This window comes from Grampus griseus, assembly GCF_964374135.1.
Source record: "Grampus griseus genome assembly, chromosome: 1".
NCBI lineage: Eukaryota > Metazoa > Chordata > Mammalia > Artiodactyla > Delphinidae > Grampus > Grampus griseus.
The window spans coordinates 8,852,393-8,865,887 of record NC_139017.1 but is presented as its reverse complement, the minus strand read 5'-3'; the positions used below and the strand labels follow the sequence as shown (position 1 = coordinate 8,865,887).

At 36.5% G+C, this 13,495-nt stretch overlaps 1 protein-coding gene across 2 annotated transcripts in view; it reads right to left on the bottom strand.

The window, feature by feature from the left end:
- Nucleotides 1-446: 446 nt before the first annotated feature.
- Nucleotides 447-13,495, bottom strand: part of UCHL5 (ubiquitin C-terminal hydrolase L5) — a 49,594-nt gene continuing 36,545 nt past the window's right edge. For both annotated transcript variants that reach the window (XM_082681842.1, XM_082681843.1), the window contains exons 10-11: nucleotides 5,879-5,977; nucleotides 447-1,365 (exon numbers count right to left, since the gene is read on the bottom strand). In XM_082681842.1, coding sequence (XP_082537968.1) covers nucleotides 1,321-1,365; nucleotides 5,879-5,977 — 144 coding nt within the window. In that variant the 3' untranslated portion in view covers nucleotides 447-1,320. The remainder of the gene's footprint in view (nucleotides 1,366-5,878; nucleotides 5,978-13,495) is intronic.

Below are 13,495 nucleotides of genomic sequence, written 5' to 3'. Positions count from 1 at the left end.
AACAAATCAACTCCCAATTCCATTGCGGGCAAACGATAAATGGCTCTTGGAAACTACTGGGCTGTACTAATTTTGTTCAAATTGGCAAAGAAGGATCCTCCACCACCACCATCATCCTTTTTTAAAAAAAGCAGATAGCCTGAATTGCTAAACCCCCAATTCTTTATAAAGATACAGCTTAACAGCTTGAAAAAATGTTGCCAAACTGAGAGTAGCACCAAAAATCTTTAAGATTTACAATCTGTTCTTAACCTAAAATTTTGCTTTGATGCATAATACACCTTCCTGAAATAATTCTACAATACAAAAATAATCCCAGACACTGAAAAAAGTTTGCTAAAATAAAATTGGGATTTTTTTACTTTTTCTACTGGTAGCAATGAAAATCACTAGAAACTATGCTTTTTTTTTTTTTAAACATTTATTTATTTATTTATTTTTGGCTGTGTTGGGTCTTTGTTGCTGTGCGTGGGCATTCTCTACTTGCACTGAGTGCGGGCTACTCTTCGTTGTGGTGTGCGGGCTTCTCATTGCGGTGGCTTCTCTTGTTGCGGAGCACGGGCTCTAGGCACGTGGGCTTCAGTAGTTGTGGCTCGGAGGCTATAGAGTGCAGGCTCAGTAGTTGTGGCACACATGGGCTTAGTTGCTCCGCAGCATGTGGGATCTTCCCAGACCAGGCCTCAAACCCGTGTCCCCTGCATTGGCAGGCAGATTCTTAACCACTGGACCACCAGGGAAGCCCAGAAACTATACTTCTGTTCTTTTCAAATGACCTCCTTTAAAATCAAGCTTTTACAAATAATTGGTATAGAAGATAAAATTCAGTTTTTAAATCTTCAAATTATTTAGATATCAAAGACAGAAATACTGATTTTTTCATTAATGATGAGAAGAAACAAGAGACTCCATTTAATAGATCTGACATTTATAAATTTTAAGCATTTAACCAAGCTGGAAAATTGGAAAATTATAACAATTACAGGTAGAGAATATCATTTGTCCATTTTCATTACGGTAGTTCATTACGGTTCATTACGGTAGTTACCTATCCAGAGAACCAACAGGAGTTCTCAGATCCAATGTCATATAATGGGATTTCGGCAAGCGCTCTGAACACCACTTTTATTTAATATGCACCACATGCACATGATGCAGGCAGGGAGAGGTTATGAATCCATGCACTGAAGACGAGACAGACTGGGGCTATTGCCAAACGTGCGCTGAGTCGATTAGGATGTTGCTCAAATTTCTTTATACTTAATGGTTTCCTTGAAAATAAGTGCAGAAGCAGAAATGGGTACACATCCCAAAGCATCTTCTTCATTTGGTTTCCTGTGCTTTCTTTGCATTCTGTTTTTCTTTTGCCTAGAAATTAAAGATAGTATACTATAAAATCTTAAAAGCCTGTTCCAGTTCATATTAAAATGAAATGTGTCTAAGAGGGCATTCTTAAGCTAAAAAGCTTGAGATGCGTTGTTTGCAAGATTTCTAGAGAATTATCTTTTATAAGACTCACAACAGACTACTCCTGGACAATGATATAGTTATGCTTTGCGCTCAATAAAAAAGGATCATACTTGGTTTGCAGTTCTTTCTTACCTGAAGTTGAAATGTATTATTATAATGGTAACAATTTAAAAATACAAAATTACTCATCCTATAAAGTCATACTCATTCATAACTATTTCAAAACAATATATTTACATGTGTGCCCATTTCTCATACAAACTGAGTATATGAAAAATCCTATATTAATCTCTGCATATTTGAATAAATGAGTTTAACATAATAGTTTACATGAGTTTAACATAACTAAGGATTATATACCCATAGTGTTGATAAACCTCACATATAAGTGAGGTTTTTTTCGCTCATGTAAGACCAAAAAAATGTTTTCACAAGTTTCACTTGAACCTCGTAACAAGTATAGAGCTTGAACACAGTAATTCTATTTCACTTTTTAGCAGATGAGGAAGCCAGAGTTTACAGGTGTTATCAAACTTGACCAAGTTACACAGCTAATATATAACAAAACCTCAATAGAGGTCAGACACATATTCTATAGCAGTGCTTCTAATGTAGAGACCAATGACTGTGTTAAAATGCAGGCTGAATTGGTAAAATGCCTGAGGATCTAAAGTTCTAGCAAACTCTCAGGTGATGCCAATTCTGCTGGTCCTCAGGTGACACTTTGAGAAGCAAGATTTTAGAAGACTAGAATATAATGTTCTTTCCACTATGGCACTTGAATCAGAAAGAAACAAATAAATAAGACTTCTGCTATTATACAATTAAGAAAAAAACTTCTTTAATGAGAACTATAATCTTTTTTTTATAATGCACTATAATGATAATAGAATTATCGTACAACCGTATGATAAAATTAAGTGCAATGCATTAGAATATATTAAGAGGAAATATGTTATACGTACCATATAAAAATTTAAAAATTACTTGCATAAACATTTTTAATAACAAGCATAATTTGTAATTTGATATGTACAATTTCTCAAAGAAGTCTTCTGTTTCCAAATAATAAAAATACTATTCAATTTTAGATATAATTTGGAAATAAAAATATGTACCTCTTTTCTTAGTGATCTCTGAATATACAGGAAGTTTACTACGATTAACAGGAATCAATCTACTGGTTAATGACATAAATTTTACAACATAATTTAAAAAGCAAAGACATATAATGCAGAGTATCCATACATGTATTAAACTATATAATTCAGATAAAACTAAGGGTAAGCTAAATAAGTTAAAAATAATTACCACCATTTATTGAGCACATATTATGAACTTGACCAATATTATCTCATTTAATCCTTAAGAATGTGAAGTGTGATTACCAATTTATAAATGAGCAAATATTCGATAATAAAGTAAATAACTTGCCTAAAAGCAACAGCTAATAACATAACAGCTAAGTAACATATCTGAGATTTAAACTGAAAGCCTGTATTCTGTTTTGCCTTTGTTGAAAAATAAAAAATACTGTATTTCAAAATAGCATGGAAAATATGTTCACTGTTAAGAAATACTTTCCTTCTATTTAGTGTGCTAGTGAGATACTAAAAATTGCTGACTGAAGTCAGGTAATTCTGTAATCATAGGTATTAATGTACATATTATTGCAGATAACTTTATTCTTCTACCTTATTTCTATTAAGAGATAGAAAAAGTAAGTTCTGCAGATTAGTTATTTATTACCAACTGAATTATAATGTCTTGGTAAAATATGTACAAAATTCAGTACTGTGCTTTGAATCCCCCATAGCAACAAAATCTGTGATTCTAAATTATGGTAGGTTATTGGTGGTTATTAAAAACCTGGGATAGACAATGATTCAGAAATACATAATAAAGGGTGAGATAAAATTTTAAAAGAATTGTAAATGTATCTGAATAAAAGTTTTACAAATGAAATCTTAATATAGCTGATTTTATTTTATATTTTAAGGAACAGATTTGGTATATGGCACAAGAAGTTTATAACTTTATATTTTTAGGTTACCTCCTGAGCAATCTTTATGTAATGTATACTCAATGAACTGATCAGATAAGACCAGAAGCTTCATAGAACAAGAACACTTACACGGCAATATCTTAATCTAATTCATTAAAGCCGCATGCTCTTGGGAAAATCAAAGTCCTCACTCTTTGTTATTTTGTAAAATGAAGATTTCCACAGGTCAAATACTTCCACACCATCACAGGCAGTCAGGACCTGCCTCCAATTACTCAGAAATCTGATCCTGGATGGCTTTAGCAAGTAGCAACACTGCCTAGACTAGCCACATCTTTTCTACTTTCACTTGGCATTGGGGGGAAGGGGGGGATTTTTGACATAATAATCCATTTCTGAATTCTACATGTAATTCTTTTCTTAGAAGTATTACTTATTAAGTAATGTTCACTACTAAAGTCTTCATATTGGATATAACTGTAATCTTAATCTATTGTTTTTTTAATTTTTAACATTTCCATTTACCAGCAGAAAGTGATATTTCAATATGATATATGATTTCTTTTTTCAAAATAAGATGAACAAAAATATATTTGTGCTAAGGAAGGTGATTATTGGCAGAAATTAAGCATTTAATTCTAACCACAGATTCAAAATTTGTGGACGTGAAATTTTAAGTGGCATAAAGCTATTTAGGAGCTACCCTGTGATCCCCCAGAATCTTTAGCATGACTTTATTCTAGCACTTATCAGAATAATACTATGCAGCACAGTACTATAATCATGTATTCCTTTCCCCAACTAAGTTGCTTAAGACAGAAAAATGTGTCTTGATTATGTGTATATCCACTGACTTTAAGAGACTGCCTCAAATATAGTTTCAGCTAGATAAATGTTGGATAAATAATCAAAACATCTCAAAAATTTTAATCAAATAATGAATCTGAATTCCCTTCAGAATCTAGGCACATAAAAGATACTGCATATACAGTATCTTTCTGTATAGTGTCTATACAGAAAGAAATATATCTCAATATTGCTTGTACAATATTATTAGTCAAAGAACAAGCAAGTCAGTAACTACCCTTTCAATAAAACAGACATATAATGTCTTTGTATTATATTCAATAGAACAAATGCAAACACAAGAGACTGAGTTGGTATTCCACTAACACTAGGCATTCATATACTGCCACCCTGTGTCCAAAATAATGTGAACTAAGGAATTATGGTTCTAATGTAAAAGCTGAAAAGCTATTGTACTCTATCTATGCTTTTTAAAAAATTATGGAAATATACTGTCATTAAAATCAAGTAAGAATGGTCCTTTTCTTAATTTGCCCAAAAAAGTTTACTCACAGGCCAATTTTAAAGCACAACATATATATTTAAAATTTCTCTAATAACATTTGTCTGGTCCCTAATAATATTTATTTATACTTAATACCTGATACATCATACAATTGAGCATAACAGTCTATATTTCATTTTGTTTAATATTTTCAACAGAGAAATATTTCATAGTGTTTCATACAAAGAATATAATATCGAGGTACTCTGTTAACCAGGCAATTCTGAGGATCACAGGACCCTAACTGTTAATCTAAAACTTTAAAAATCAGTTTCCCATCTTGGACTTTTATGATTTAACACCCTGAGATACATGAATAGAAAAACCTATATGGAAAAGAGAAGACTTAGCAGTCCTCTTCTAAATTTTCTTAAATGTAAATTTTTACATTTAATGCCAAAAGTTGAAGCACATGTTCAGGATCTAGATAATAATGTATATATGAAAACCTTAACTCACATCTTGTATTATTTAGAATTTATGATGATATCAAACAGCTGGGTTGAAATGTATCTTTGCTTCATGAACTTAAAAATAAGAAAAAAAAACCTACCATGTATTCTGGTCTTTAAGTTAACGGTCCAAATTTTTCACTAACCTATGCTAGTTTTCCCTCAGTGGAAAGAGTAATAACTTAGGAATAAGAAAACCTATTTCTTAGGCTAGGTTATGTTTTTTCCCCCTTCATTCTAGTAGTAAATTTGATGATAATTCAAATTTTTGCTGAGTTAAATAAGAAAAATCTATTATTTCAATAACTAAAATTAATAATTTGTTTTCAGCTAAGGAAAGAAAAAGGTTTTACATTTCATTCTAATATAGCACAACCTGAATTCCTGACACTAAGGATTCTGGAAACCTAAAGCAGTAATGCAATTCCTTGTTTTTATTTTGCAATATTAGATTGAACTAATGTTCCTCTAGATGAAAAACAGTAAGTAAGAGCAAAAAAAATGAAAATAAAAAGCTTCAACAAATTTTATCTCTTCTCAAGCCAAAAAACATTTTTTGGAGAATCTAAATCTAATTTAAGTATTCGCCAGTAAAATACTTACCTTTTCTACTAGGGGTATTAACTGCTGGTGTTCTGCTAAAGTCTTTAACAATTCCATAATGAACGGCAGATAATTATGCTTCCTTCTGATATTTTCAATCTGAAAATAAAACATATATCAAACCACACTAACTTTGTATTTTCACTAAGTTTCTGATATTTTAATTTTTGCCTCCAACTCAAAATAGTAATGGAAGAAAATCCTCCATTCCCGTAAAAAAAAATATGAGAAATAATGAGACTTCCATTGCGATTGAGAATAAAGACTAATTACAATAAAACATATGGAGAGAGTTCCCTGGGTGCTGCTTCCTACTCTTGGCTTAGCAAATAACAGAGGGTTTTTAAAAGTCTAATCTGAGATAATTTATGAAAACTTAACTTATGAAAGCAAACTTAGAGGGACTTCCCTGGTGGTACAGTGGATAAGAATCCACCTGCCAATGCAGGGAACATGGGTTCGAACCCTGGTCCGGGAAGATCCTGCATACCGCAGAGCAACTAAGCCTGTGCGCCACAACTACTGAGCCTGCGTGCCACAACTACTGAAGCCTGCATGCCTAGAGCCTGTGCTTTGCAACAAGAGAAACCACTGCAATGAGAAGACGGCGCACCGCAATGAAGAGTAGCCCCCATTCACAACTAGAGAAAGCCCACTAGCAGCAAACAAAGACCTAACACAGTCAAAAATAAATGAAATTAAATCTTAAAAAAAAAAAAGAAAAAAGGAAAGCAAACTTAGAAGGCCCACGTGATAAATTAACACTCTTGCTACTATGTAAATAAGGCCATGCCTAATGAGACCAGCTTTATTGTGTGATTAAGAACAATCTTTCTTTGACATTATTTTTGACCAAAAGCAAATAGACTGTAGGGACTGTCTGTGCTTCAATGGAAAACTGCATTGTCTAAAGTATGCTCTCCCAAGTTATGTGATTGCAACCTTTCACTGTCTGGTAGAGGTTCAATTTACTTCCCTTCCCATAGGGGAAGAAAAAAGTTTCCATCTTTTGTGAATTCGTTTCAACATTCCTATACTTCATAAAAATTTGAGCTTCTTTGACTTCTCTGAAATAGTTGTGACATCTTACAGGTCAGCTCAATTAATGAACTAACTAAAATTTTAACGTGTTCATTTTATATCAGTATGAGAATCATTTTATTTTTTTGAACAAAGCATTCTCCAACAATGTAGAAAAGATTCTAAAAACTTAGTTTTATTTTAGATAATTATTAAAAATTAGTTAATTATGTAACAACACTGCACAAGAATATATGAATAATAGGTAGGGGTTTTTTTATATCACATAAAATAGAAGATAACATTCAAGTTTTCATCCCTTACTTTCCTGTCACCATATATTCAGCCCTCCTTTTTCCTGCCTGAAATACTCTGGAGCCAGTCCCTACCACTTCCACCTGAAGAAATCCTACTAGTCCAAGGTCCACGTATTCTAAAAATCACATTGCTGGCTGTTAAGTGCGTTGCAAAGCAGTATCCTGACACTGTGGTAAGCAACAGAAAGAAAAAGAACAATCCCTGCCTTCAACTGAGCTTAAAATGAAAAACTGCTTTTTCCACTGTGACAAACATGACAAATTGAATAAGAACCATTTCCAAAGTCCTACAAAATTCGAACTTTCCTTCACTCTTTTCACTCTCTGAAAAAAGCTTATCAGGCGGAGCTTTAAGATGGCAGAAGAGTAAAACGCGGAGATCACCTTCCTCCCCACAAATACATCAGAAATACATCTACATGTGGCATAACTCCTAAAGAACATCTACTGAACACTGGCAGAAGACCTCAGATCTCCCAAAAGGCAAGAAACCCCCCACGTACCTGGGTAGGGCAAAAGAAGAAAGAAAAAACACAGACAAAAGAATAGGGATGGGACCTGCACCAGTGGGAGGGAGCTGTGAAGGAGGAAAGGTTTCCACACACTAGGAAGCCCCTTCGCGGGGGGAGACTGTGGGTGGCGGAGGGGGGAAGCTTTGGAGCCGCGGGAGAGAGCGCAGCAACAGGGGTGGGGAGGGCAAAGCGGAGAGATTCCCACACAGAGGATCAGGGACGACCGGCACTCACCAGCCCGAGAGGCTTGTCTGCTCACCCGCCGGGGCGGGCAGGGGCTGGGAGCTGAGGCTTGGGCTTCGGTCGGAACGCAGGGAGAGGACTGGAGTTGGCAGTGTGAACACAGCCTGCAGGGGGTTAGTGCGCCACGGCTAGCCGGGACGGAGTCCGGGAAAAAGTCTGGAGCTGCCAAAGAGGCAAGAGACTTTTTCTTCCCTCTTTGTTTCCTGGTGCACAAGGAGAGGGGATTCAGAGCGCTGCTTAAAGGAGCTCCAGAGACGGGTGCGAGCCGTGGCTAACAGGGCAGACCCCAGAGATGGGCATGAGACACTAAAGCTGCTGCTGCCACCACCAAGAAGCCTGTGTGCCAGCACAGGTCACTATCCACACCCCTCTTCCGGGGAGCCTGGGCAGCCCGCCACTGCCAGGGTCCCAGGATCCAGGGACGACTTCCCCGGGAGAACGCACAGCGCGCCTCAGGCTGGTGCAACGTCACGCCGGCCTCTGCCACCGCAGGCTCGCCCCACATCAGTACCCCTCCCACCCCCTGGCCTGAGTGAGCCAGAACCCCCGAATCAGCTGCTCCTTTAACCCCGTCCTGTCTGAGCGAAGAACAGATGCCCTCAGGTGACCTACACACAGAGGCGGGTCCAAATCCAAAGGTGAACCCCAAGAGCTCTGCGAACGAAGAAGAGAAAGGGAAATCTCTCCCAGTAGCCTCAGGAGCAGCGGATTAAAGCTCCACAATCAACTTGATGTACCTGCATCTGTGGAATACCTGAATGGACAACGAAACATCCCAAATAGAGGAGGTGGACTTTGGGAGCAACAATATATATATATTTTCCCTCTTTCTCTTTTGTGAGGGTGTATGTGTATGCTTCTGTGTGTTATTTTGTCTGTATAGCTTTGCTTTTACCATTTGTCCTAGGGTTCTCTCTGTCCGTTTTTTCTTAGTATACGTTTTAGCACTTGTTATCATTGGTGGATTTGTTTTTTGGTTTGGTTGCTCTTTTCTTTCTTTCTTTTATTACTAAAAACATTCTTTTTTAATAATTATTTTTTATTTTAATAACTTTATTTTATCTTCTTCTTTCTTTCTTTCTCTTTTTTCTCCCTTTTATTCTGAGCCGTGTGGATGACAGGGTCTCGGTGCTCCATCCAGGAGTCAGTGCTGTGCCCCTGAGGTGGGAGAGCCAAGTTCAGGACACTGGTCCACAAGAGACCTCCCAGCTCCACGTAGTATCAAACGGTGAAAATCTCCCAGAGATCTCCGTCTCAACGCCAAGACCCAGCTTCACTCAACGACCAGCAAGCTACAGTGCTGGACACCCTATGCCAAGCAACTAGCAAGACAGGAACACAACACTACCCGTTAGCAGAGAGGCTGCCTAAAATCATAAGACCACAGACACCCCCAAAACACATCACCAGACGTGGACCTGCCCACCAGAAAGACAAGATCCAGCCCCATCCACCAGAACACAGGCACTACTCCCTTCCACCAGTAAGCCTACACAACCCACTGAACCAACCTTAGCCACTGGGAACAGACACCAAAAACAATGGGAACTACGAACGTGCAGCCTGCAAAAAGAAGACCCCAAACAGAGTAAGTTAAGCAAAATGAGAAGAGAAACACACAGCAGATGAAGGAGCAAGATAAAAACCCACCAGACCTAACAAATGAAGAGGAAATAGGCAGTCTACCTGAAAAAGAATTCAGAACAATGATAGTAAAGATGATCCAAACTCTTAGAAATCGAATGGAGAAAACACAGAAACACTTAGCAAGGACCTAGAAGAACTAAAGAGCAAACAAACAGTGACGAACAACACAATAAATGAAATTAAAAATTCTCTAGGAGGGATCAATAGCAGAATAACTGAGGCAGAAGAACGGATAAGTGACCTGGAAGATAAAATAGTGGAAATAACTACTGCAGAGCAGAATAAAGAAAAAAGAACGAAAAGAACTGAGGACAGTCTCAGAGACCTCTGGGACAATATTAAATGCACCAACATTTGAATTATAGGGGTTCTAGGAGAAAAGGAAAAGGACTGAGAAAATATTTGAAAAGATTATAGTTGAAAACTTCCCTAATATGGGAAGGAAATAGTTAATCAAGTCCGGGAAGCACAGAGTCCCATACAGGTTAAATCCAAGGAGATTATGCAAAGACGCATAGTAATCAAACTATCAAAATTTAAATACAACGAAAACATATTAAAAGCAGCAAGGGAAAAACAAATAACATACAGGGGAATCCCATAAGGTTAATATTTCAGCAGAAATATTAATATTGATATTTCAGCAGAAACTCTGCAAGCCAGCAAGGAGTGGCATGACATATTTAAAGTGATGAAGAAGAACTTACAACCAAAATTACTCTACCCAGCAAGGATCTCATTCAGATTTGACGGAGAAATTAAAACCTTTACAGACAAGCAAAAGCTAAGAGAATTCAGCACCACCAAACCAGCTTTACAACAAATGCTAAAGGAACTTCTCTAGGCCGGAAACACAAGAGAAGGAAAAGACCTACAGTAACAAACCCAAAACAATTAAGAAAATGGTAATAGAAACATACATATCGATAATTACCTTAAATGTAAATGAATTAAAAGCTCCAACCAAAAGACATAGACTGGCTGAATGGATACAAAAACAAGACCCATATATATGTTGTCTACATGAGACCCACTTCAGACCTAGGGACACATACAGACTGAAAGTGAGGGGATGCAAAAAGATATTCCATGCAAATGGAAGCCAAAAGAAAGCTGGAGTAGCAATTCTCATATCAGACAAAACAGACTTTAAAACAAAGACTATTACAAGAGGCAAAGAAGGACACTACATAATGATCAAGGGATCAATGCAAGAAGATATAACAATTGTAAATATTTATGCACCCAACATAGGAGCACCTCAATACATAAGGCAAATACTAACAGCCATAAAAGGGGAAATGACAGCAACACAATCATAGTAGAGGACTTTAACACCCCACTTTCACCAATGGACATATCATCCAAAATGAAAACAAATAAGGAAACACAAGCTTTAAAAGATATATTAAACAAGAAGGACTTAATTGATATTTATAGGACATTCCATCCAAAAACAACAGAATACACTTTCTTCTTAAGTGCTCATGGAACATTCTCCAGGACAGATCATATCTTGGGTCAAATCAAGCCTTGGTAAATTTAAGAAAATGGAAATCGTATCAAGTATCTTTCCCGACCACAATGCTGTGAGATTCGATATCAATTGCAGGAAAAAGTCTGTAAAAAGTACAAACACATGGAGGCTAAACAATACACTACTTAATAACAAAGACATCACTGAAGAATTCAAAGAGGAAATCAAAACATACCTAGAAACAAAGGACAATGAAAACACAATGACCCAAAACCTATGGGATGCAGCAAAAGCAGTCCTAAGAAGGAAGTTTATAGCAATACAATCCTACCTTAAGAACCAAGAAACATCTCAAATAAGCAACCTAACCTTACACCAAAAGCAATTAGAGAAAGAAGAACAAAAAAACCCCAAAATTAGCAGAAGGAAAGAAATCATAAACATCAGATCAGAAATAAATGAAAAAGAAATGAGGGAAACGATAGCAGAGATCAATGAAACTAGAAGCTGGTTCTTTGAGAAAATAAACAAAATTGATAAACCATTAGCCAGACTTATCAAGAAAAAAAGGGAGAAGACTCAAATCAACAAAATTAGAAATGAAAAAGGAGAAGTAACAAGTGACACTGCAGAAATACAAAGGGTTGTGAGAGATTACTACAAGCAAGTATATGCCAGTAAAATGGACAACCTGGAAGAAATGGACAAATTCTTAGAAATGCACAACCTGCCAAGACTGAATCAAGAAGAAATAAAAAATATGAACAGACCAATCACAAGCAGAAAAATTTAAACTGTGACTAAAAATCTTCCAACGAACAAAAGCCCAGGAACAGATGGTTTCACAGGCCAAGTCCATCAAACATTTAGAGAAGAGCTAACACCCATCCTTCTCAAATTCTTGCAAAATATAGCAGAGGGAGGAACACTCCCAAACTCATTCTACGAGGCCACCATCACCCTGACACCAAAACCAGACAAAGACGTCACAAAGAAAGAAAACTACAGGCCAATAACACTGATGAACATAGATGTGAAAATCCTCAACAAAATACTATCAAACAGAATCCAACAGCACATTAAAAGGATCATACACCATAATCAAGTGGGGTTTATCCCAGAAATGCAAGGATTCTTCAATATATGCAAATCAATCAATGTGATACACCATATTAATAAACTGAAGGAGAAAAACCATATGATCATCTCAATAGATGCAGAGAAAGCTTTCGACAAAATTCAACACCCATTTATGATAAAAACCCTCCAGAAAATAGGCACAGAGGGAATTTTCCTCGACATTAATAAAGGCATATATGACAAACCCACAGCAAACATTGCCCTCAATGGTGAAAAACTGAAACCATTCCCACTAAGATCAGGAAGAAGACAAGGTTTCCCACTCTCACCATTCTTAAACCGTTTTGGAAGTTTTAGCCACAGCAATGAGAGAAGAAAAAGAAATAAAAGGAATCCAAATCGAAAAGAAGAAGTAAAGCTGTCACTGTTTGCAAATGACATGATACTATACATAGAGAATCCTAAAGGTGCTACCAGAAAACTACCAGAGCTAATCAATGAATTTGGTAAAGCAGCAGGATACAAAATTAATGCACAGAAGTCTCTGGCATTCCTATACACTAATGATGAAAACTCTGAAAGAGAAATTAAGGAAGCACTTGCATTTACCATTACAGCAAAAAGAATAAAATACCTAGGAATAAACCTACCTAAGGAGACAAAAGACCTGTATGCAGAAAATTACAAGACACTGATGAAAGAAATTAAAGATGATACAAATAGATGGAGAGATATACCATGTTCTTGGATTGGTAGAATCAACATTGTGAAAATGACTATACTCCCCAAAGCAATCTACAGATTCAATGCAATCCCTATCAAACTACCACTGGCATTTTTCACAGAACTAGAACAAAAAATTTCACAATTTGTATGGAAACACAAAGACCCCGAATAGCCAAAGCAATCTTGAGAACGAAAAACGGAGCTGGAGGAATCAGGCTCCCTAACTTCAGACAATACTACAAAGCTACAGTAATTAAGACAGTATGGTACTGGCACAAAAACAGAAAGATAGATCAATGGAACAGGATAGAAAGCCCAGAGATAAACCCACGCACATATGGTCACCTTATCTTTGATAAAAGAGGAAGGAATATACAGTGGAGAAAAGACAGCCTCTTCAATAAGTGGTGCTGGGAAAACTGGACAGCTATATGTAAAAGAATGAAATTAGAACACTCCCTACCACCATACACAAAACTAAACTCAAAATGGATTAAAGACCTAAATGTAAGGCCAGACAGTATCAAACTCTTAGAGGAAAACATAGGCAGAACACTCTATGACATAAATCACAGCAAGATCCTTTTTGACCCAC